The sequence below is a fragment of the Vespa velutina genome, chromosome 16, assembly GCF_912470025.1.
Source record: "Vespa velutina chromosome 16, iVesVel2.1, whole genome shotgun sequence".
In the NCBI taxonomy this organism is placed as follows: Eukaryota; Metazoa; Arthropoda; class Insecta; order Hymenoptera; family Vespidae; genus Vespa; species Vespa velutina.
The window spans coordinates 3119084-3146581 of NC_062203.1; the positions used below are offsets into that span (position 1 = coordinate 3119084).

Here is a 27498-nt window from a genome sequence, read left to right on the forward strand (position 1 = left end):
CGATAAAAGGATGAGAGATCACATGGCTTATCTTCAACATTGATAACCATTTACGTAATTACTTTCATCGTAAATGAGGAATGAGGAATAAGGTTTAAGGGATTAGGTGTGAGGTTTAAGAGTAAGAAGAGGAGTCTTCGACTTAAATCCCATTTAAACTTTGCATGTGATCGTACTTGGACCTATTTTGCGTACATACGTACGTACGTACATACATACATACATACATACATACATACATACATACATACATACATACATACATACATACATACATACATACATACATACATATAAACGTATATGCATGCACGGATAGATGCATGCATGCATGAATCTCCAATTCGATTGGATTTTAGCACGAAAGAGAGCGCATAATTTCTAAATTTAAATTTAATACGATAGAAATAACGAATAGATGATAATTTGAAATTTTTACGATATAAAATGAGAGGCGTTAAAACATTTTGGTACCTTTTTTCTTTCTCTCTCTCTCTCTCTCTCTCTCTCACTCTCTTTCTTTCTCTCTCTTTCTCTTTTTTTCCATTGATAAAGCATATCATAGAAGAGAGAGAGAGAAAGAGAGAGAGAGAAAAAGAACTTCGAACAGTGTTTTTCAAACTGCAATTATTTTGCGTATCATTATATGTGTATAAATTCGTTTGTATCGTTTAAGGATCTATTATAAATCTATTATAGATCTATTATATGTAATGTATAATATTTTTTCATTTTCTTATCGTAATATTATTATAATTCTCATTTTTGTTCAATTATAAATTAAAATTAAAAATGTACACTTCGATATCGACAGTTTGAAAGACATTTTTTTTTTTTCTTTTTTTTTTTTGTGAATCTGAATTATTTTAACTCTAGTTGTGCACACCTGAAAATAATTTTCAAATTGTACACTTCGGGTGCGTTGCCACCTTGAACGAGTACTTTGAATAGCTGTCATTTATACGGAATAAATAATTTTGACTCTTGAGTGAATACTTGTTGATTGAAAGAAAAAAAAAAAAAAAGAAAAAGAAAAGAAAAGAAAAGAAAAGAAAAGAAATAACTGTATATTCTTCGAAGCCTCTGAAGGAAATAATAATCAGGTAGGTTTGAGAAAAGCAATTCAGTCATTATAAAAAAAAAAAAAATTCATCATGAATCATAATGAAATGCTCAAATTGTTTCAATTGAGCTCAAAGTTGGTCTGTGTTGCGTACTACATTGTCCCATAGGCACACAACTAGAGTTAGGATAAAGATAATACACGTGTAAATGTATACGTTGAAATTGTTTGTGTCTTTTTGGAATAAACAGAGAACGAGAAAGAGAGTGGGCGAGAGAAAGAGAAAGAAAGAGAGAAAGAGAGAGAGAGAGAGAAAGGAAGAGAGAGGCAAACAAAGAGGACAGGGAAGAGAACAAACGAACGAGGAAGGACGCGTCAAACTGCTTCATGTTAATAAGCGTTAAACGATACGTGAGGATTAAGAAGGAAGGCCCAGAGTTTCTTGGATTTTGGAGACTGAAGAAACGTGGAGGTGACTGAGAGAAGGAGGAGGAGGGTCGCCGGTGGCGAAGGAAGAAGTTGTTAGAGTCTGGCAGAGAAGGTGGACGAAGACGAGGAAGAGGAAGAGGAGGAGGTGGAGGCGGAGGCGGAGGAGGTGGAGGCGGAGGTGGCGGAGGTGGTGGTGGCGGTGGTGGTCGTGGTGGTGGTGGTGTTCGAGGGAAAAAAAAAGGAAAAAGAAGAAGAGGAAAAAAAAGAAGAAGAAAACGAACGGAAGGGTGACGAGAAAGATAGGACAGTGGAGGTGGTTGTGGTTGTGGTTTTGGAGGTGGTTGTTGTTGTTGTGGGGTTGGTGCACTTTGGTGTTGTTGTCATTGTTGTCATCCGCGGTCGTAGTGATAGTGGTGGTGGTGATCATAATAAGGTATCGTATCGGAAGCGCGCTCGTAGTGTCGCGTCTGCCGATTCGTACCAGAATTAAAACTGGCGGGCAATCTGGCTCGATCTCCGGTGCCGGTGGGTGCTGGCGGAGGTGGTGGTGGTAGCGGCGGAGGAGGCGGAGGAGGTGGAGGAGGAGGAGGAAACGGAGCTTCTGGAAGTGGTTCCGGTCCCTTCGCTGGACGTGGTACCGGTGGTACTGCTGCTGCTACTGCTGCTGCTACTGCTACTGCTGCTGCTGCTGCTATTGCTGGTGGTAGTGGTGGTACTGGTGCTGGTTCTGGTGCTGGTGGTGCTGGTGGTGCTGGTGGTACCGGAATTGGAGATGTCATTGGATGTCCTGGAGGATCAACGACAGGTAACAGCAACAACAACGGAAATGGAAATCAAACAAACGCGAATCATGCGAGTGGAGGTAATGCGAACGGTAACGCGAATGGCGGTACTACTACCATGGCAAATGGATCATCAACCGGAAATAATCCTACATCCCAATCAAACGGAAATCCTAATGGCGGCGGTGGTAGTGGTGGTGGTGGTGTTGGTGGTGGTGCTGGTGGTAGTGGTGGCACCACCTCGTCCGCGGGAAATCCCAATGTACAACCTGCGGTCGATCAACCCGCCCAAGGTGGACAAATTTTGGATTGGGAAGACGTCGATCGTTTCTCGTTCGAGGATTCCGATCATTTTGAAGAGGATTCGCTTTGTAGTTGGAGCAGCGAACCCGAATCACTTTGTAACAATTGGCGAGGATGGCGTCGACCAACTGCAGGATTTGGTACCGCAAAAAGGCCGACGGATGGTAAGTTTTTCCTTTTTCCTTTCTTTTTTTTTTTTTTTTTTTTTTTTTTTTTTTTTTTTTTTTTTTTTTTGAAACATGTACTCGCCAATATATATATATATAATATCGTATGAACGTATCGTGTATAAAAAAGAAATGTATACGATATATATTGTATTATTTTACAAAACTGGTAACAATGTCTTCTTCGTTTCTTTTTTTGTTTTTCTAAAGTCATTCATTTTCAAATGTTTATTCGTTCAAACGAAAGCAACGTTTGATCGAGAACAACACTTCTTAATGTTCCATTGGTTAATCATAATTGTGCACAGTTGAAAATAATTTTCTAGTTGTGTACTTCAGGTGAGTTATCACCTCTCGCCCCTCCCCCGCCCTCGGGGCACTTTAAACAGCTGCCATTTATACGGAATGAATAATTTTGACTCAAAAAAAAAAGAGAGAAAAAAAAATACCGTATATTCTTTGAAAACGCATATTGAATTCTGTTATTATAAAAAAAAAAGAAAAAAAAAAATTCATAAATCATAATGCAATACGCAAATTTTTTTAAATTAAGTTCAAAGTTGTTTTGGAATGTCCTACACTTCATAGGCACATCAATTAGAATTAATTATGTCATCATGTTCGATCGAAGTATAAGAAAGAAATAAAATTAAACGAAGAGAATCGACGAAAGCATTTGATCAAAGCTCCGATAGTAAATTAGAAGTACGATGGTGGTCGGTGAGGGAGGACTCTATGGGGTTGAGGTTGAGCTTGTGAGTCGATGCTGCGCCCTGGATTCGTTCGTTCGTTCGTTCGTTCTCTTGTAACTTGAACGTGCACGTTTGTACACATATTCACGATATCGCGATATTTAGATTAAATTCTATGTGTTACCTCGAAAATTTACAGAAATCTCTCTCTATAGGTTTCGACTAAGATATCTTCTCTTTCATCGAAACTTCGTCGAGCAGTTCGTTTTTGTCGTTTTGCTCGTTCATGCCAGAACTAAATACGTCTTAGCTAATGAGAAGCTTCCGAAAGTGGTTTCTACAACGAGAACGCCTTATTACGTAAACTGCGGTTATAACCCCTTCAATATTGAGTCGTAAATTTAATTAACTCGGGATGATCGTTAACACCAAGCGCTAACATTGTTCGCGAATCTTATGTATTATCGTCGCAATATCGACCCATGTTTATTTTACAATATTATTTACTAATATTACTATTAATAGTAGCAGTAGTAGTAGTAGTAGTAGTACTCTGGTAATAGCAGTAGTGGTAGTAGTATTGTTCAAAAAATCTTGTTCAAAAAAAAAAAGAAAAATACGTTTTCCCTTATCATTATAATTTCGAAGAAAAATATCATGGCCTGAATAATTATCTTTTTTTTTTTTTTTTTTTTTTTTTTTAATTACTGTTTATATTTTCTATTAAAACTTTGACTATTTTTATTGTAATTATTTACTAAACATCATGTTGTTATTATTGATATAAATTATTATTTTTTTTAATGGAAAAAAAAAAAAAAAACAAAAAAAGAATCATTCTGCTCTTTTTCTTATTATTATAACTTTCTAAGAAAAATTATGCTTGAATTATTTTTGAAAATTTGAAGAACCATAGATCTCTATTTCTACCGAGTTTAATTTTTTTTTTTTTATATTATTATTATTAACGCTGTATTTTCTATGAAAACTATTACTATTTTTGTTCTAATTATTTTCTAAATGCTAATGGCATGTTGTAGAAATTATTATCGGTGATACAAATTATAATTAGTTTTATATATAAAAAAAAAAAAAAAGAAAAGAAATATAAAAAATAAATCCTGCATCGGCCGGGAATCGAACCCGGGCCGCCCGCGTGGCAGGCGAGCATTCTACCACTGAACCACCGATGCTACGGGAAATACATTCTAGAAAATAGTAGATATGGAATGATTCATATTATTTTTAATGAATAAAATAATATATTTTTAAAGTATTTCATTTTATTAACAAACAAATATATCTATATATCATCGAAATATTATTTGGACGCTATTATTTCGAATTATTTATCATAAATGGATCAATTTATTCGATGAACGATCATTCATCTATATAGAGCACGTCCATGGTTATACGTTCCTTTTTTTCTTTTATTCTTTTCAAGTCGTTTATTAAATTCCAAAAATACAATGATTTCATAATTTAATAGTTGAATCAAAATAAATGGAGTATGAAAAGTATGTTGAAAAAAATTGGTTCTTTTTATTTTTTGCTCTCTTCTTTTTTTTTTTTTATAAATGCCACTGAAACAATATAAATGTCACGCGGTCATACAGTATCAGAACGTACAGTTGAGAATTGTTTTTATTCTACGAATACTTGTTCGTTCGTTTTAACAAACTAAAAAGCTGCTGAACAGTTCGGCGTCCTAAAAATCTATATAGAAAATAAAAAAAAAAAAAGAAAAAAAATGGTGTAAAGATGAAAAGAAGACGGGGAAAAAAAAGAAGCAAAAAGAAAGTTCAAACGCGTTAAAGAATGCGCAACGGATTGACGTTTTGGGGAAGTTTATAATTCATTCGTTGATTGACTATAAAATAGGACGAAGCACGTCGGAAACAGGATGGTAAACGTTGATGTATCTTCTAGACGCGCACGTCGATCTGTCAATAATAATGGAAATTAATTTCTAATTGGCTTATTGACGTAATCGATCTTGTTAATCTATGTGACATTGGCAGCACTGAGAGTTTGGTTGATCATCTTCTTATCGAGCCAGTGATATAACTGCTTATACTAATTAATTATAAATTATACCTTGTTGAATACTTTGTTAATAGCTCAATATATATAAGAAAAAAGAAAAATATGTATAACTAAAGTTTATGATTTTATATGTCAAATATATTTTGACAGTACGAAATAAATTATTCGATTTTCGGTTTAACCGATAGTTTAATGATTTTCAATTTTTATTATGGATTAATTTTGCACTGTTTTTTTTTCTTTTTTTGTTCCTTTTTTTTTTTTTTTTTTTTGTTTTTTCTAAAACATATACATCCTCTTTCGTATGCTTTGAAAAATTATTATATTATTTTATGGTTCAAAAAAAAAAAAAAAAAAAAAAAAAAAAAAAGAAAAGAAACAAAAACAATCACAAAAAATCCGATATATTAGAAACAGTACGTAAACTTCCAAAAGTTGATTATGATAGATATTTTTCGTGTAACCCCCCCCAAAAAAAAAAAAAAGAAAAAAAAAGAAAGAAAAGAAAAAGATAAAACAAATGAATAATACAAAAAAATCTCTGGCATTTTTCACATCTTTATGGGGGGGGGGGGGGGAGAAAAAAAAAAGATGTCTGGCATACTCGAAGAATGAAATTTTCGATAACATTAACCGAACTTTCATGTATTTTATTTTCTAATCTTATATTTGACACGTGTGATCGTTAAACTTTCGTAACATGTATGCGTGTGTATATATATATATATATATATATATATATATATAGGATGTCCAAAAAAATGAAATCAAACTTATGTTACGTATTACTGAGGCCAAATAAAAAATTCATATAAACTTATGAAAATAAAATATATATCTTTTCAATAAAGCATTTTCGGACATAAATTTATATGAACTGTTTTTATTTATTTAACCTCATTTATATATTTGACCTCATACGTAGTATAAGTTTATTCCCATATATATATATATATATATATATATATATATAAATATTTTCTCTGCACTCTCTCTCTCTCTCTCTCTCACACTCTCTCACTCCCACTCTCTCTTTATTGTTCCTAACAAAGGAGATATTCAACCGGTTCTTAATTTATATGATCAACCTGTGGAATCTTTATAGATCCCAGTTCTATTATAACGTATAGGATAGATAGTTATTGGGATGAGTCAAAGAACGATGGCGAAAGTAAATTGAGTAAAAGCCTCTGTCCCTTCAAATGAAGGTTAGTGAACCCTTTTCTCTCTTGGTAATTGCGCCACAGGGTAAGATAATGGGTGGTTAGGCAGGTAGGTTGTTAGATATCGCTATCTTTGACCCGTGTACTTCTCAGAAAATGCACATAAGCGTTCTCGTGCCAAGGACGAATATGCATACACGTGTACTACTACTATCGTGTAGGTGTTAGGTCTTAAATCTTATCTTGGTAACTTCGTTCAAATGGAATAGAAAAATAATACTTCTTTTTCCTTTTTCTTTTTTCTTTTTTCTTTTTTCTTTTTTCTTTTTTTTCCTTTTTTTTTTAACCCGTTCCTTGTCGCTTTTTTCTTCTTATATCTTTTTTGAATTTAACAATGAGTAAGATATGAATAATTAATTTAATTATAAAAGATTAAAATCAAGAGACTAATAGATTAATTTATTAGTCGAATTTTCATTGTCCAACAGACGTTTTGTTGTTTCTAAAGTATTAGATATATATATATATTCGTTGAGTATGTTTGATAGATACAATGATTGTAAAAATGGTAAAAAATTTTATTCCTTCAGTTGGCATTTGTATAAATTTGTTGTATCTCGAAAGCTATAGAACAAAATTGTTTATTTGTACAAAAATTGTTTATTTTTGCAATAAACGTATTAAACATATTTATGTTCTAATGAATTAGAATGTCGTCTAATTTTTCAGACGACAAAATTGTCTGTGTTTTGGAGATAATTTCTGCATAGAAGTGTCTACAAGAATATCACGAAAACTAGAGTTGATTTGACGAAATCAATGCTATTTTTGAAATCAGCGCTTTAAATATAACTTAGAATAAGTTCAACTTCCAAAGCATCAGATCAAAACATATTTCTTTTTTTATTTATTTATTTATTTTTGTTGCTACGTAATCGATATTTTAATTAAAAAACAATTTTAATTAAAAAACGTTTTTTTATCTAGGATATATATATATATATATATTATATCATATAATTATATCAATTTTTCATTAAAATTTTTTATATTATTTAATGTTTATTTAATAATATAAAAAATTATTTACTATAATTATATATATATAAATTCATACATTAATTATATGAACCTAATATCCATTAGGTATATATTGATAAATATATAAATAATAATAATGATAATAATAATAATAATAATAATATATATATATATATATATATATATATATATATATATCCCAGATAAAAACAAAACGTTTTTTTAATTAAAACATCAATTGCGCAACGTAATAAAAAAAAATTATATTTGATAGCTATTAATAAGAATTTTTCTTTCTTTTTTTTTCCTTTTTTTTTTCTTTTTTTTTCTTTTTTTTTTTTCTATAAATTTTCTTAAGGATGTTATTGATTGTAATCTATTTAAAAAAAAAAAAACTGAAAGTTAGTATGCATTCGAATGATTTTACCAAGATAATTAAAGTTAGGCTATGAAGTAGAATTTGATGGAAAACTTTGGTTTGATTTTTGATTAAAATTCGTTAAAATTTTGTTATTAACATGATAGAAGTAGAAGTAAGAGTTAAATAAAAGAACGTGCTTTGAAATCGTTTCTTTTAACTCTCTTCTTATCCCCTTCTTATCCCACGATTTCTTCGACCTGCCGTTATCACTTTCTATCTTTGTCAGGAACTTTTACTTCCGTTCGTACATATACATATTAATAACTCTCAAGAATTCTAATGCAATATGTGTTCTCATTTAAAACAGAATGACGATCGTTTTTTTTTTTTGTTTTTGTAAGAAAACTAACAAAAATTTTTTTTTCTAATTATTTATTACTTTAATAATAATACAAAAGTTGTTAAATTTAGGAAATAATTTTTTTTGTCATGTATAATTTTTTTTATATCTATATATATATAAGAAAATAATAAATTTGTATACTGCCATTTAATATTTAATTAATATAATTTATATCGATATTAATAATTTCTTTTTTTTTTTTTTTCCAATTTTGATAAGGTCTTTAGAATTTTGTTTTCTTCTTTTTTTTTTTCTTTTTAATAAAAATAATTTATCCTTGAAATTAGATACATGAATATAATATACAATTCTTTAAAAGAATACATTAGTATTATTATTGATTAATATTATAATTGATAATAATAATCTTCATTATGGCAAGAATTTCTTTTTCAATTTTGATAAAATCTCTTATGGAATTCTTTTTCTCTAAGAAAAATAATTCCTTCTTAAGGATTAGTTTTTATCTACCTTTAATATGTCACATTTTAAAGGAAACTTTATGTTACGTTAATTAGCAGATCGTTCAACAAAAAAAAAAATAAATAAATAAAAATAAACAAAAAATACGTTTTATAAATACGATCAAGATCGTCGGGAAACGATCGAGATTTAGATCTTTCTTTATTCGCTATATAAAACTATTAAAAAAAAAAAAAAAAAAAAAAAAAAAAAGAAAAAAAAAATTCGGCACTCGTTTTAACAACTAACCTTGGTCATTCTTATGGCATCAGAGAAATCGGTTATTGCATGTTAAGTGTTAAGTTTCCGCACGTGAGTCATAAATTGCCAGGTAAGTATATCTCTGCGTCATACCATTTTCGGAGGAATGGATACGGGCATCAAAAAGAAATAAGACGACGAGCTTATAATATCATATGCGAGTTGAAAAATAGCGTTGCGAAGTTGGCAAAGTCGTTACGGTCTAACATATATGTCGCTTGGTTTTAATTACCAACGTCATGAACGCTTTCTATGTGTTTCGTGAAAAGCCGGAGTATATGCGAGCTGGTCTCGCGCACCAGGCAACGTTATCACACTGTTAATAAGTCTGTAAATTCTTCTCTCAACATGCAATTTCACCATAAGAACGGAATCTTTATTTTTCTTCTCTCTCTCTCTCTCTCTCTCTTTTTTTCTTTTTTCTTTTTTCTTTTTTTTCTTTCCAAGAAAATTCAAGATCGTTAAAAGTATCATGAAATAAAAGTTAACAAATGAAATTAATTTATTCGTCGTTAACTTTTCTTCTTCTTTTTCTTTTTTTTTTTGTTCTTTTTTTTTTTTTTGTTTATTTATTTTTATTTTAAGTAACACATTTTCTACAAGTTAACACAATTTCAGTAAACGAAACGAGTTTGTTCCTTTGATAGTATAAAAAAAAAAAAAAAAAAAAGGAAAGAAAAAAAAATTTATAACAGATGGTAAGGGAAAACATAATGGGGAAAGTGTAACATATGGTTTTGTGAATGGTGCTAACTATATAACGTATGATTTTCTACAACGTTTGTTATTATTATTATTATATTTTTAGAATGAGTGTACTTATTTTAATAATTATTATCATATGGTATTTTTTCAAACGGAAGAAAAAAAAAAAAAAAAAAAAAAAAGAAAAGAAAAAAAAAGTAAAAAGATAATTTTCCTGCATCGGCCGGGAATCGAACCCGGGCCGCCCGCGTGGCAGGCGAGCATTCTACCACTGAACCACCGATGCTGATGTTAAATAGTGATCTAAATACTTGTTATTAGATTGGAAAAAATAATTTATATCACATATATACACATATCTATATATATACATTTATGATTTAAATAATTTATTAAATTAATATCGAAAGAAGTTCGTTGATCTTACATTTCTTACATTTCTTACATTTCTTATATTATTCGTTATCTTCCGTTATTTTCCAGTCGAAGGTTATAATAAAATGGCGTTATTTAATTTGATAAGTAATTTCATATGGAATGTATGAAAAATAGTAAAATAATCTGCGAGCAAACAGCTAAGCCCGAAGAGGTTTAGCTGGCCATTTTTCTCCTCTTCCTCAGTTTCTTTCTCTTTGTTGCATCGGAACCACAAAAGTGCAACGTCCGACCTTGAACCATAGTCATCGCGCGAAGCTAACGCTCGATTCCTTATCTCTTTTTCCTCTACGCCTTGAAACACGATCGTGCCGGTAGCTTGTTTGCCAATCGATGAATCCAAAGGATTAGAACTATCATATATTTTAAACAAAGTTACTTTTTCGTCCGACTCATTGAATCGTTTTTTTTTTTTTTTTTTTTTTTTTTTTTTTTTTTTTTTGATATCTTTTTTTTTTTCTTTTTCCATGCACTAAACGAATTAAGCGAATTCTTGGAGATGATGACGAGGTGAATCATGAAAGAAAAAAAGAATGACGGTGCATTACATGTTTAATGATGACTCGAATGTTCCGTTCATCCGTACCGATGACAAATCACTTTGGCTTCGTCTTAACTTACATCCTGTCGGCCATATTTTTTTTATTTTACAGAAATACGCCACCTTGAAAATCTTTAGTAAAAACAATTAGGAATATTACTGTGATTCTTTACATTAAAATAATTCGAAATGATAGAATTGCATTTTATTCTGTATCTATAAAATGTTGCTTTTTTTTTTTTTTTATCTTTTTTTATCTTTTTTTTCTTGTCTATTCTTTTCCTCGAAGGTTAAGTCTGTATGCGCGTTAGTAAGTACATAACCTATACGTAACATAACGGATGTAGACCGTTATTATCTTCTGTTTCTATGTACTTACTTACGTAGGACAATCGTATTGACGTAAGATAAAAATATTTCAAATAAAGTGCGATTATTATCAACATTTTTAGCTTATTAATCGATACGGTTAGTTCATTTTTTTTTCCTTTTTTCTTCTTTTTTTTTTCTTTTTTTTAAATATTACTTCAAGGTCAACTTAATTTTCTATTCTCATTTTTAAAGTAATAGATTAAAATATCTGATCGATAAAACAAATAAAAAAAAAAAAGATACAGAGTATCCATAAGAAAAATCAAAGATCGGGTCGTCGAACTAAAAAAAAGGAAAAAAAAAAAGATATAGGGTGTCCATAAAAAAAGAAAAAAAAAAAAAAAAAAAAAAAAAAAAAAAAAAAAAAAAAAGAAATTAAAAGTCATCGAATTTTGAATTTAATCGCAAATCGGATATTTTATTTTGTATCCGCTCTTAGAACACTTTGACATTTAAACAGAAAAGTTGTGAAAATTTTTTTAATACACGTACATGCATACATATATATATGGATTTTCTTTTCTATTTTTTCTAACAACAAACGTAGTATAATATTCAACTGACCTTCAATTTATAATCATGTATGTATAAATTAAATGTATATGTAAGTTAAATGTATGTATGTATGTATGCATTGTATGCATTTAATGTATATATATATATATATATATATATATATATATATGTATATCAGGTTAAAATGAAATTTATGAATAGCAAGTGAATGTATATAAATCATCGATTTACAGATTTTCTTTTTTTTTGTTTTTTCATTTTTTTTTCTTTTTTCTTTTTCCTTTTTATACCGATGGAAAATCCGTCCTTTTTTTTCAAGCTCTCGCACGAACAAAGGATCCCCAAAGGCATCGAAGCGTGAGCGACACTCATGCGCCCGCGCGCGCGTGCAACACACACACATACACAAATACAAAATGCGCACGCATACACACGCATGCGGAGAGATACAGAGAGAAATGTCGGTCCATAATCCGTAGCAGATAACTCCGGACGGAGACGAATCTTCAGAAAAGTGGTGGTGGGGTGAGGGGAGGGTAGTTGGGAGGGGTAGGGCAGGTAGCAGTCGAGTCCGATATCCGGTTTGCCATGGAGCGAGTAAAGTCAATGCACCTGGCCCCTCTCGCTATTCGAACTGATCCTCAAGTCTTTCTTTTCTTCTCTCTCTCTCTCTCTCTCTCTCTCTCTCTCTCTCTCTCTCTCTCTCTCTCTCTCTATCCCTCCTTCTTTTTCCCTTTTCTTTTTCTTTCTATCTTTCTCTTTCTTCCTTTTTCCTTTTTCCTTTTTTCCCCTTACGCAAACCGTTCCGCAGCCGGCGGCCGCTTTTCTCCCTCTTTTTTACTTTGGCATTGAATACGAAAAAAAAACTGACTTTTGTGCCGGTGACACTTGTTGTTAGAAAATCGTTTCTTTATGTTCTTTTTTTTTCTTTTTCTTTTTCTTTTTTTCCTTCTTTCATTTAAACCTTTACGAAATGTCCGACATCGAATTTCTTTTTTTGATCTTTCTAAAGTAACTCATCTATTTTTTCTTGTTTCTCTCTCTCTCTCTCTCTCTCTCTCTCTCTTTGTCTCTTTGTCTCTGTCTCTATCTATTTATATATCTATTTTTATCTCTCTCTTAAGTTAACAAATATATCAGAATTATACTTTACGTGTAATTAATAATTATTAAGATATCATATATAATTTATATTTGGGAAGCATTAACTTTTAAATATGAGATAGAGAGAATGAATTTTTTGGTAGAAAAAAAAAAGAAAAAAAAAAAAGAAAAGAAAAGAAAGAAAGAAAGAAAGAAAGAAAGAAAAACCTATATTTGATGAATGTATGAGTATACGTTAGTGCGTTATATTTAAAGAGTTACTTTATAAACAATTAATTAATTCTTCGATCTATTAAATATTTCGAAATACGATTTGAAAATTTTGCATAACCAACACACCTAAGTACGTGAGACACATATATATACACATATATATAGACATATAAATATTTAGATCTTTTTCATCTCTCTTTCTCTGTGTATATGTATATATGTGTGTGTGTCCTGTGTGTGTATTCGTGTGCATGTGTCCTGTGTGTGTATTCGTGTGCATGTGTCCTGTGTGTGTATTCGTGTGCATGTGTCCTGTGTGTGTATTCGTGTGCATGTGTCCTGTAGGTGTATTCGTGTGCATGTGTCCTGTGTGTGTATTCGTGTGCATGTGTCATGTGTGTGTATTCGTGTGCATGTTTTACGACACTAACATTCTTTACCTTTTTCTACGGAAGGAAGAATGAGTCACGTTGAAGGATGATCACGAGCGTATTCTCGAATCCTCTTCCTGAACATCGTTGCAGCATCGATCCGCGGTCCCTGAAAGGAAATGGCCGTGAACCTTATAAAGAGACATGGTCGAATCCTTCGATATGCTACGTCTTCGTCCTCCTTTTATTAACAATGGCTATAATTTATTTATTCGTTATAAATCAAAACAAATTTTTGATGTTACTTTTACTTTATCAGTCGAAAAAAAAGAGATAGAAAAATAAAAAATGAAAGAGAGGATACAAAAGATAATCGTTTGTATCCCAACTAAATATATATCTTATTTATTGTATATACATATATATATAAAATATCCTCTGTGTGTGTCCTCTCTCTCTTTCCTCCTCTCTCTGTGTGCGTTATGTGCATTTAGGATGTCCCACACAATTGTGAACAAGCTGTGTATTCTAAACCATTATAAATAGATGAAAATGTTTTTTTTTCTCTCTTTTTTTTCTCTGATACATTACGATTTAAATATCGTCATTCGAATTAATATCACGTTTGACGTAATCATCCACTCGCCGATTCAATCGCAATTTATCATTGAAGTCTATATATTCACCATTTTTTATTTTGCATTAGTATTGATCATTGGTATTGTATGACAGTACTCTCACTTCTCTATTGTTAAATAGAAAATTGTTATCATCGACTGAATCTTTCATTATTTCTTTCTCTCTATCGATTCTTTTTTTTTTCTTTCTTTTTTTCTTTTTCTTTTTTTTGAACCATTTTAACCAATACTCTCATCATTTATCGTCATCTTTCGTTGACTACTATCATGAACAATTCATTTCTTAAGGTTATAGTTTGATCTATATATCCAAAAAAAAAAAATTAAGCTAATTAAATCATAAAATAATAAATTTTTAATCAAGTTTTTATTTATATCTTCATAATGTGTAAATTTTTTCAATTATTAAATAATATATATAATAATAATATATATTATATTTAATAATCATTATTATTATATTTATTATTATTATTATTATTATTATTATTATTATTATTATTATTATTATTATTATTATTATTATTATTATTATTAAATGTTCGTGTAATAATAATCGTCTCTTCTTTTTTTTATTGCGTTTATATAATCATTTGTTAGAGTAATATAATAAAGTTTCGTGATATTCATACATACGTACCTATAATGATACCATATCTAGAATTCTTGATAATCTTAACGTTTCTTTTCCTTATTTGTTCTGTAATATTCGACAGTAAAATGGGAAAAATTTTTAAGCGTTGTAGAAAAAAAAAATGAAAAGAAATGAAAAAAGAAAAGAAATGAAAAATATTAGCGTCTGATAATCGTATGAATTTTTTTCTAATAGTGATGTTGAACATTGATCTCTATTGAAGATAAAAAAAAAAAGGGAGGAATATCTACAACGAAAAGAAAAGAAGCTTCGTGAAAATTTAAAAATATTTTCAAAAAAATTTGTTGAAAGACTGTTCCATGAAAAAAATAAAAAAAAAAGGAACACCTTTGAACTTATTCGAGAAAAAATACATGTTCTTCGTTAACCTATATATTAATATAAATATAAATAGTTTTACTATTATTTTACTCGTAACAGACAGGATATATTCATCTATCTTTTAATACTTTGAAATATTTTCGTTGAAAAGGACGATTTTTTCCATGAAAGTTGAAAAAAAGAAAAAGAGAAAAGAAAAAATATGAAATGCCGTTATTTTTCGTAAAAATAAAATTTTCAAAAAATCCAACAGACATATTTAAATGAACAAGAGGACACATTTAATAAACAGTTAGCACATGTATTTTATTCTTTTAATTTAATAACAAATTATTATTCATTTATTTATATATATATATATATTTATTTATTTATTTATTTATTTATTCATTTTAACTGATACTGTAAAAATTTGTCATAAGGTCGTGAAATAATTATTTTCTTTTTTTTTTTCATTCGTTTAGAACAATGTCCGATATTCATTCATTCCATTAAAAATATCATTTTCCCAATTCCAATATCATTTTTGAATCGAAAATATGAGAAAGGAACTTTCGTTCTTCGTTTATCAATGTCTGTGATCTCTCATAAAACTCTAATCGAATCATCGATAATATGAACAATGCGAAACGATCATTTATATCGTCAGAATTCGAGAAACACGACGATATGAACTTAAATGGCGAATACCGAAGTTCGGTGGTGAGTTGAGGTTCGATGAAAAGAGGTGAGGTTAGGTGAAGAGAAGTGAAGGTGGTTAGGGGAAAGTAGTGGAGGTGGTGATGTAGATGATGGTGGAGGTGGGATAGTGAACGTGGTGGAAGTAGTGGAAGAGGTGGAAATGGTGGTGAAGAGAAAGGAGAAGGAAGCCGTGAGAATTGACGCAACTGTGCATCGCGTTCCAGACTTTTCGCGTTCGTGCACAAAGGGGAATCACTTATTCATAGAAAGCCAGCGGACGTAGCTACGCGCAGGAAAATTGTTGTTCGTTCTTGTCAGTAAAACGGCCAACTTGGTAGAAAGAGAAAGAGAGAGAATATTCCCGCCTTTAGCGTCTCCACTCTCCTCACCTTCCAGTTACTCCCTCCCTCCCTCCCTCCCCCACATGCGCCCTCTCTTCCGTTGCGAACAAAACAACGCGAAACTCCACCGTAATTGCGTGTGGTAGGAGGGTACACTACAGTGTGGTGTTTTCTTTTTCCTCTTTTTTTCTTTTTCTTTTCCCCCTTTTTTTTCTTTTTCTTTTCTTTTTCTTTTCTTTTCTTTTTTTTTTTTTTTTTTTTGTTCGACAAATAATTAATAAACAAAGTTTTTAAAGAGTACTTTAAAAATCGATCAAGGTTCTACTTTTTCTTTATACGTTTTAGAGCCATAGGAGACGGCTATCTTGAAAGGAAGAAATAAGAAAAATGTTTGTTAAGTAAAATAATTAATTTATAGGCGTTAAAGTATCCCTAATAAAATTCGATTGTTTATTGCGACGGATTGGTTCTTCTTTTTTTTTTTTTCTTTTTTTTTTTTTTTTTTTTAAGGATATATTATACTTAGAATAAATTATAATTTTTTAAGTAATGATATATATTAATAATGACGTATATTAATTTACGAAGGTTATTGTAATTTTTTATTCTATATTATAGTATACTATATTATAATATATTATATAGTATATTAATATTACTCTATATTATAATTATAACAAGTAATAGTATAATTATCTATAGTATAATAATGTAGTCTATTAGAGTATAGTATAGAAAATTATTATAAATCTCGTAGAGTAAAATTACAATTTTCTCCATGATATTATTATACGTGTAATACGTGCACTTTCGTATTATATGATTTCTTTATAGATATAAAAAAGAAAATAGAAAAAAAAAAAAAGAAAAAATAGAAAACAAATCGATTACAAAGGATTACAAATTTTACATTTGCTCGTTATATTTATTAACATGTATTTAATTAATAGTATCGGACAAGAATCTTTCATCGGATTTCCATCGAGTAATATTTTCATTACGGTTGAAGGTGAATTGCTTCAGATAGGTCACGCTTTTTTAATCAAAAACATATCTCTCTTCGAGCTCTAATTGGATCTATTTTAGTTCTCTTTTCCTTCCTTTTTCTTTCTTTTTCTATTGTTGTTGTTGTTGTTATTATTCATCATCATCATCATCATCATCATTATTATTAATATTATTATTATTATTATTATTATTATTATTAATATTATTCTTCTTATTATTATTAATATTATTATTATTATTATTATTATTATTATTATTATTATACTTATTATTCTTATTATTATTATTATTAATATAATAATATAAATGAAATATCTAGATATAATAATATATTATTATATTATTATTATTAAATATATTATTATTATTATTATTATTATTATTATTATTATTATTATTATTATCATTTTTATAATTATTACCATTATTATTATTTTCTTCGCTGAGCATTGTGGCTCAGCGAACTCTTATCCCCATTATCGTGGTATACTCTCTCCTCTGGCTCCTTCATTCTCTCATTGAACTTAGCCTGGTTGGATGAGTTATCGATAAATAGATTAAGTTTGATGGAAGACGAAGGAAACGAGGAGAATCTCATTTGGATCGGGGCTCGTTGAAGGGTGCCAAATGTCATTCTAGATTTCCTTTTTCCTTCGTTCTCTCACCAATTTTCCTCTCTTTATATGTGTGTGTGTGTGTGTGTCGCGTGTTTGTCGTTCGATTGCATGCATTTGTATTTTCCTTTTCTAATTTTCAAATATAACAAGATCATAAATAGTACTAATTAGAACTTGTAAAATTATTATCGCATACACAAAAGTTCACTCATGCGAATGTTACTTTACACATAATGATATTATAGTTTGTAAATTAACTTTATTATTGTACCTGATATTTTTTAATACGTCACAATCAAGTTTACAATTATTGTTTTGTTTCGTTTTATTTCTTTTTTTTTTTTTTTTTATTCCTTTTTCTTTTTCTTTTTTTTCTTCGATTACATAGATCTCATTTGTCTGAGTATTAAGTAACTTAAAAACAAAAAAAAAAAAAAAGAAAAAGAAAAAGAAAACCAAAGTTTCGATGATTTTCTTTCGTTTTCTTTTTCTTTTTTCTTCTTTTTACGACTACAAATGAATTTTGAAAAAGAAAAGGAAAAAAAAAAAAGAAACTTTTTCAAAACTATAGTTATTTCAGAATAATTAATTTTGAATTATCAAAAATCAATATAGAAGAATTAATTTGTCGTTTCATGTTCGATGTATCATCGTTCCATTTCTTTTTTAGAAATATTTTTCTTCGAGGAAGAAAAAAAATATTCTTTTTTCTTTTTTCTTTTTTTTTTTTTTCTATAATATATATATGTAATCAGAATTGATTATTCAGATTTTTATTAACTCGTAATATAATTTTCTCTTTTAATTTCCAATTTTTCTCATTAACTCGTAATTAGAATTAATTTCTTTTTAATCAAAATGTTTACAAAAATGATAAAAATCTTGTGTATGGATGTGAGAATTATTTTGATAATGGGGCAAGTCAAAATGGCGTTTCCTTATGGATATCAATGAAAACGGTATTTGCCATTAAACGTAAGTCCGTTACCGAGGGCTTTCCCCCTTCGAGAAGAGAGATATAAGCTTTCTATAATGAGATGCCACAGGAAGTAACGTCATAGACATTACTACTCGTCTGTGGATTTAATTCAATAGGAAAACTGGTAATTAAGTCATTTGATATAATAGAAGAGTCCACGGTAAACTTCTCATTGAATTCACCGGTATGTTCGCCGGTAGCTTTGCGATTTTCCAATGTCGTTCCCTTTTATTTTTTATTTTTATTTTTTATTTTTATTTTTTAATTTTTTTTTTTTTTTCTTTTTTACAACATGCAATACAACAAAAAATAAAAGGTAGAAGAAAGTCATTAATAATAAGTCTATCTAGCGCGAAAAAAAAAATGATCTTTTCGTTGTCTGTTAGCTGTCTTCTGTTCATTAATATATATAAATTTTTATTTCGGAACAATACATTTTCATAACTTTTTTAGAATTGAAATTTTGTTTCAATAATTCTTTTTTTTTAATCATTTAATTATTATATCACGCACGTGTTCTTCTCCCGGCTTATTAACATTTACCATATGGAGAAAACGAAAAAGAGATATAATAAATTCTCAGACTTCTCCTCATTAAAGAATTCTTTGCTTTTAATTGGCGAACGTATGAACATGCAATAAAAATGTAAAAGAGCAATCAATCAAGATAGTTCTTCATTCATCTCTCGGTTTTATCTATACCGAGCCTTATATGCCGCATGAGATAATTTGAGGTCATTAAAAAAAAAAAAAAAAAAAAAAAAAAAAAAAAAAAAAAAAAAAAAAAAAAAAAGAAAAAGCAATAAGAAAAAGAAATAAATAAATAACAAAAAAAAAAAAAAGAAGATTTCATCATGAAAGCCCCGGCTAACGAAGATGGTTAAATGAGCGAAAAACAAATCATTTTTTAATCATTATTTTTTGTCTTTTTTTCTTTCTTTTTTTTTTTTTGTTTTATTATTATTATTTATTATTATTATATTTAATAATAGATCTTAGCGTAATCAATAATAATCTCATCAAGAAGATTTATTATTTATTATGAGATCAATAAAATTTTTACATTAATTACTTATGACATTATATATGTGTGTGTGTGTGTATTTATTTATATATATATATATATGTATATTATCACAGTCATAACAGTAAAGATAATAATAAAACTTTGCCGCCTCCGACGCTTAAAAATAAATAGAAGAAAAAAAATACAATATCAATCATTTCGAAGAGATCGAATCTACTCTAATAAATCGTTCGCCACTTTTAAAGAAAAAAAAAAATATATATATATATATATATTTTTTTTTTCTTTTTTTTTTTTTTTTGGAACAAAAAGGAATTAAAAGAAGAAAAAATAATAATAACAATTAAAAAAAAGAAAAAAAAAAGAAAAATCGACAAAAATATTCGTACATTTAAACCGTATGGGGGGAAAAAAAGGAAGGATAATTTTTTTTAAATGTTGTTAGAAAATGTAGTCTTAGGCTCAGAACTATAAGCCTATTCGCATTAACGCGCCCCAAGTAGAGAGAATTCGCGTTGGCTGTGAATCGTTTAGTACATCTCTGAAGCCAGTGAGGATCGATACGGTTGCCATGGTAACCCCTAGGCTCTCCTCTATACCTTCCGAACGGATACAGGGATACATCTCAATACGAGGCTCTCCTCGATTCTTCTCGCAGCATCCGTTGTGTTTTCTTTCTTCTTTCTTCTACACTTTTCTTCTTCTTCTACTTCTTCTTCTTATTCATCTTTTTATTTTTATTTTTTTTCTTCTTTTCCTTTCTCTTTTTCTTTTTATTTTCCTTCCTTTGTCATCTCATTTGAACTCTAATTTATCATTTTATTATCTTTTCATTATATTTTTTTCTCTCACATTTTCTCTCTCTCTCCCTCCCCCCCCCCCCTCTCTCTCTGTCTTTATTTGTATCTGTCTATCCATTTGTCTGTCTGTCTGTTTGTATGTCTGTTTACCTGTATGTCCATCTGTTTGTCCGTCCATCTGTCTTTCTCTACAATAAGCAAGCAGTTTTATGTTTCAAAAAATTCTTTCAATGATATTTAGGAATGATATAAATACGATTAAAATGTTTACGTATACTAAATACATACAAGTATGTATATATCCCTATGTGTATATGTATATATTTATGTGTGTATGTATGTGTATATAAATTGTACTTAAAATGCGAGATCATATATTTTCTTTACAAATAATTATTTTTTTTATTTTTTATTTATTTATTTATTTATTTATATTTTGTTTATTTATTTCCTTTTAAGGAATCCTATAAATTGATAATAGTGTTCAATTAGATCGAACGATAGGTAATATGTGAATTTTATATTTAAATAATTTTCTTTTTCTTCTTTTTTTTTTTTTTTTCCTTTTCTTTTTACCCTTTTTTTTCAAATTTCAATATTATTGATCAACCTGATGCTATACTATTGTATATAAATAGTATATAATATTAAATCGTTAATATTAGAATTTTCAATATTGTTTTACTATTTATATATATTTTCTTTTTATTTTTTATTATTATTTAAAATTATAACATTACTTATTGGCCAATCTGATACTATCTTATTATATATAAATAATATATATGATATTATATTTATGATTTTGATATTTTCAGTATTTCATATACGTAAATAACCAATACTATTTTTATTAAAAATTATGATATTACTTATTGATTTTAATTTAACGCTAAACTATTATGTTTATATATAAATAATATTTTTTAATATTATAATATTTATATATATAATATTATATATATATATATATATATATATATATATATATATATATATATATATATATATGTATACTATTTTTAATGAAAATTTCGACATTAATTATTGATTAATATAATACTATATAATTTTTATTAAGTTTATACATATGTATATGAAAGAAAGAAAAAGAAAAAAGAAAATAGTAAAAAAAAATCTTGGAATACAAAATCGATCATGGAAGACACGTCCAACTTATTTTTAATTCTTCATTTTCATTGAAACATTATATTTCTCTCTTGAATGTGATCTTTTTTCGTTTTTTTTTTTTTTTTTTTTCTCTCCTCTATACCGATCGAAAAAATCACCAACCAAAAATATCGTCGCACTAATACGGCCGAGATATATAAAAGTGGCTTTCACGTCATCCGTCCCATAAGGGAAATATCCATGATGGTATTCCAAGCCGAAGGGCAATATCGACATTCTGAAAAAGAATAAGCGATCGAGGCGAACCGATGGAATTCAATTACAGGGCGTGACAGGTGCGACAGCTGATCTCGATCCCTTCGTGGTCCTTTCTTTTTCTCTCTCTCTCTCTCTCTCTCTCTCTCTTTCTCTCTCTCTTTCCTTCTTTCCTTCTCTTTTTTCTTTTTTTTTTCTTATTTTTTTTTTCTTTTTTTTCAAGATCACTTGAAACGAAGGAATCGAGTTTCAGTAACTTCTAGAGGACCAAGTGCTAGAGTATATACAATTAACTTTCCAAAAAGTAAATACAATTTGATATGTCTCTCTCCTTCTCTCTCTCTCTCTCTCTCTCTCTCTCTCTTTCTCTCTCTTTTTTTTCTTTTTTTTTTCTTTCCTTCCTTCTCTCATTCTTTCTTTTCTTTTTTTTTCTTTTTTCCTTTCTTTCTTTCTTTCTCCTTTTTCTTGCTACCCTTATTTTATCGTTGATGATCGATAGATTCGAGAGAGAAGAAAAAGAAGAAGAAGAAAAAAAAAAGAAATTATTTCCAAGTAAAAGTACTTACTTAGAAAGATGTAGAAAAGATGTCGTCATTCGTTCTGTCTCGTTCGTCGGCCATTACGATATGAATTCCGGACAAAGGATCTTTTCGTCTTCTATTAGAAGATGAATTCTACACGCTGGTTTCCAAGGGAATCTTTAAGGAAAATATATGACACTGACTTTCTATACATTTTTATCTCTGATTTATTATTTTCCATTTTATTAATTTTTTGCTTTTCATTTTTCTTCCTTTTTTTTTTTTTTTCTTTTTTTCGGGAAAATATTATTCTTTCCATTTTATATATTTATGTGTTTATCTTTCATCTTTTTTATTTCTTCTTTTTTCTTTTGATATTTACTAATAATTATTAAAAAAAAAAAAAAGAAAAAAAAAAACGAAAAAAGGTTCCATTTAATTGCCTGTAACGAAATTTTTTTCGTTTTTACGAAAAAAAAAAAATTGATACACGAAACGTAAATATTATACGCAGTATTACGTAGTATAGTATAATTATATTATAGAGTAAAAATTATATAATATAATGCACTAAAATGCTATAATAATATATTATATTCTCTGAAATTATAATACAGAGTGTTATTAATTTTGTATATTATGATATACTATTATATAACTTTTACTATACTTATTAAAAATAATACTATAATTCTTTAGTTTCATATACTATTACTAACTTAGTTATGTTACACTGAGTATAATATTATTATTATTATTATTATTATTATTATTATTATTATTATTATTATTATTAAACATTATGTATAACCATAACTTGAATATAAAAGAAATATGAAAAACATTCGATATGAAGTAATAATTAATTTTGTTGCAACAATTAAAACTTATAAAATACAAAATATATACATACATACAAATACATACACACGCACGCATGCACGAACACACGCATAAACATATGTACATATGTATGTAATATGATTTCAAAAGTATATGGCAGTTGTAAAAAGTTAAAAATAATTATATGATAAACATGCGAAACTTGTCGGTAGATCCAATAAATATACCTTATATTCCGGTTACTATATTCGTGACTCTAATTATAGTTATACTTGAAATGTAATTGATAAAATGAACTGATGATCTCATATAATGGATCAATCGATAAATATTAACTCCTTTATTATTTTTACGTATATATAAATACAACACATTGTTATGTTTCGTAAAATTAAAAAATTATTCTCAGGAAATTCGATGAAATAATATGAAATATTTAATTCGAGAAAATAAATGTACGATCGAAAATTTACAAAATCCAATTGGAGAGAAGAAATGTTTCTATGAAATTCTTTTCAGAATGATTATGATTTCTTTTTCTTTTTTTGTTTTTTTTTCTTCTTTCTTTTTTTTTTTTTTTTTTTTTTTTTTACCAATCTGCCAATTAATTACTGCAAGGAAATAGGAAAGATTGCCAAGAGCCAAACCTACCTGATGTTTCATTTCGATCGAATAAGAAAAGAGAAGGGAAGGAAGACGAAGAAAAAAAAGAGAAAAAAATAAAAGAAGAGACGAGCTGATGGAAAATGCTGACTAAGCTTTTCTCTCTCTCTCTCTCTCTCTCTCTCTCTCTCTCTCTCTCTCTCTCTCTCTCTCTCTCTCTCTCTCTCTCTCTCTCTCTCTCTCTCTCTCTCGTCCTGTCTAATCTCCTTCGGACAAGCGCCTAAATCTTCTTCTTCGTTTTACTTCATCACTGAGAACTCCCTTTTGCTATCTCGTCGTATTGTATTATGTAACTATAGTGAAAACAAATAATGACAAATTGTGCCAAAAAAATTATATTTCTTTTTTCCGCCTTTTTTCACTTGTCTTATGTAAAATTCACCGATACTTAATCGATGTTATTGAGTGTTTATAGAATATATATATATATATATGAGATTTGACATGCTTAAAAAATATTATGAATTTCGTCTAGGAAAAAAAAAAAAAAAAAAAAAAAAAAAAAAAAGAACCATCATTTCGAGTGAAAGGTCAGTTTATTCACAAAGTGCTATCCACTGGGTTATATATACAGAGTGTCAAATAAGTATGAGACCAAATTTATTACTACGTATTACTAAGGTCAAATCGATGAAAAGAGTTCATTTTTTTTTTTTTTCAATTTATATCTTTTAAAAGAATATATCTTTTCGATAAATCATTTTTGAACATAAGTTTATATGAACTTTTTTTTTCACTTATGTGACCACAGTAATACATGGTATAAATTTGGTTTCATACTTCTTGGACACCCTGTAAATATACATATATATATATTTTTTTTTTTTTTATTCTGTTTTATAATAATGAAACTGCAAATAACTGTCTAATAAAATATATACTTTTATATCTTTTTGACCTATTAATTCTGAAATTCTCTGTAAGAACGTTATTCGTTTAACAAGCTTTTTGTTATTTCTTTTGAGAGAGAGAGAGAGAGAGAGAGAGAGAGAGAGAGAGAGAGAGAGAGAAAGAGGGAGAGAGGGGTATGTGTGTGTGTGTGTGTGTGAGTGAGTGAAAGAGAAACAAAGCAGTCGTTATTTTATCCATGTTGTGAAAGTTTTATGGCACCAATGCTGAATGAAGTTCTATGTATATGGCATGCGCAGCCTGTATTTTAAGTTTCCCTTTAACCCTTCCTCTCTTCCACCATTCCCCTAGCCCACAGCACACAGAGTCTCAACTACTTCTTTTTCGAATAAAGTAAACTCGACTAAATTACATTGAAACTCTTAAAGTTTCACTCGGGATCGATTATCCTTCTTCCAATGGATTTTGTAAACGTATAAACTTCTGTTATTTCGAATTAAAAAGAAAAAGAATAAAGAAAAAGAAGAAGAAAAAGAAGTTCTTTCATGATTAAAATATGACGAATTACTTTTCGTAGGAATATTTAATCCCAAATCGAGAATAGTCTTATACGTGTCGCAATTCTTTTTTTATTAATCTAAGGACGAAAAGAAAAATTTATTTCTGTCGGATTAGTGTACGATTTATATAGTTACCATGGAAACAATGTAAATTTTTTATTATACACGAGAATAATAATACTGACGATAATAATAATAATAATAATAACGATAATAATAATAATAATAATAACGATAATAATAATAATAATAATAACGATAATAATAACAATAATAATACCGATAATAATAATAATAATAATAATAATATAGATCGGGCGTACATTTTTTAAATCGATTAGTAATTATTTTTGAAAAAGTAAATATGCACTTTTAGCATCCAATCGATAATTTCCCTTCAAGGATGGTTAGGACGATATAAAAAACGAAAGCTTTTGTGATTTTTCATCGATAAACTTTTTCTTCTTTTTTTTTTCTTTTTTTTTTATTTTTATCTTTTTTATTATATATTTTTTTTAATTATATATTTATTATATATATATATATATATTTGTTGTTGTTATTTTTATAGAGGTATATAAATATTTTTTGTTATTTTTATAGAGATGTATATATATATACGTATTATACTGAGTGTCTCATTTCAAATGATACGATCAAATATCTCTGATCCTATTGATTTAATAAACACATGTTCGAAATAAAATTTGGATTAGATTTAGGAAGATGAAATATAATATAATATTTATTGCAGCTATTTCATTGGAAATTACTTTTTTCAAGATGTGGAAGTCATAAAAATTTTTTTCTTTTCTTTTTTTCTGTTTTCCAAATGGAAATCGATATATTATAAGTCTATTAAAAGTTAGTAGAAAATATCAATGCAAATCCAACGAATACCTATCTACGTTCTGTACACATTTTATCGATATTACATCGTTTTAGGACATTTTGAACTTTAATAAACCGTGTAATCGCAATAACGCGATAAATTTTTCCCATAAGTTTTTACTCTCTGTCATATAATCGATAAATTCGTTAATAAATTTTTATTTCTTTTTTTTTTTTTTTTTTTTACTCGTTCTTATTTATTTATTTATTTATTTATTTATTTATTTTAATATACACTTTAATATCACTGTAATTGTTTTAAGCGTAAAACAACCAGCTAAAACCATTCATAAACTACATTATCGCGATTAACCAGTTCATTAAACCTCAAAGCGATATAATTCGATGAAATATCGATGAAAAAAAAATACACAGTTGATTTGTATCGATATACTTTGCAAACTTTTATTTGACTTAAGGTATTGATTTCCGTTTAATAATAATAATAATAATAATAATAAAAAAATTATAACTATCGTATCTGACTACGATTCATATCAATGAAAATAATGAAATAAATGTAAATAAGATATTAAAATTTCTCCTTGAAAATCTAATAACTTTTATTCAAAACGTTTGTTTATAACAAAGGATATTTATTTGTTCATACAAATAGAATCGGAAATATTTAACTGTATCATTTTAAATAAGACACCATATATATGTATCTATATATATATATATATATATATATATATTCGTACGATGAAAGGAAAAAAAAAAGTAAAGAAAGAAAAAGGAAAAAAGAAGAAAGAAATAAAGAAAGAAAAGTTGTACAAATTTTTCTAGGAAAATTAATGATATATCTTTTCGAATTCGAAGAAAATTTTCATGGTCCCTCATAGATAAACCGATCCCATCAATCTTCGTATAGTTGACGTAGTAGGTGGATCCAATTGGATCGTTCAACCAAGACGTTACCGAAATCCCTGAAATTCATACGAGTATCTATTATAGATCTATACAGAGAGAATCGAAATGAAATATTAAAACGTGGCGTATATTTTTCGAATGATCTTATTGTTCATCAATCATTTGACGATACGAATGAGAAAGTCGTTTAAGTCCAACGATAATATTATTATTTATTAGGATATAGAAAATGATTTCATTGTTGATTATAATTATAATTTTCTTATGGATTATAAATTGATATGATTTTACGAACGTTATCGAGTTAATCGTTCATAGTCATTAATTTACAAATGTTATCAATATTTTAAATTATTTTTTTTTTTTTTTTTTTTTTTTTTTTTTCAAAAAAATATCATTTGATGTATATTCG

The 27498-nt window shown here is 28.2% G+C and overlaps 2 protein-coding genes and 2 non-coding genes across 6 annotated transcripts in view; 2 read left to right on the forward strand and 2 right to left on the reverse strand.

Annotated features, from left to right (window-relative positions):
- The window catches only part of LOC124954969 (sodium-independent sulfate anion transporter), a 19301-nt gene extending 17936 nt beyond the window's left edge, over positions 1-1365 (forward strand). The window contains exon 12 of the mRNA XM_047508683.1: positions 1315-1365. The gene's annotated coding sequence lies outside the window, so the exon portion shown is untranslated. The remainder of the gene's footprint in view (positions 1-1314) is intronic.
- A 324-nt stretch (positions 1366-1689) lies between these two features.
- The window catches only part of LOC124954968 (zinc finger SWIM domain-containing protein 8 homolog), a 42458-nt gene continuing 16649 nt past the window's right edge, over positions 1690-27498 (forward strand). For all 3 annotated transcript variants that reach the window (XM_047508679.1, XM_047508680.1, XM_047508681.1), the window contains exon 1: positions 1690-2741. In XM_047508679.1, coding sequence (XP_047364635.1) covers positions 2393-2741 — 349 coding nt within the window. In that variant the 5' untranslated portion in view covers positions 1690-2392. The remainder of the gene's footprint in view (positions 2742-27498) is intronic.
- On the reverse strand, positions 4559-4629 carry Trnag-gcc. Its single transcript has one exon. It is a non-coding gene; the product is annotated as a tRNA-Gly (tRNA).
- Positions 10097-10167, reverse strand: Trnag-gcc. The gene has a single exon. It is a non-coding gene; the product is annotated as a tRNA-Gly (tRNA).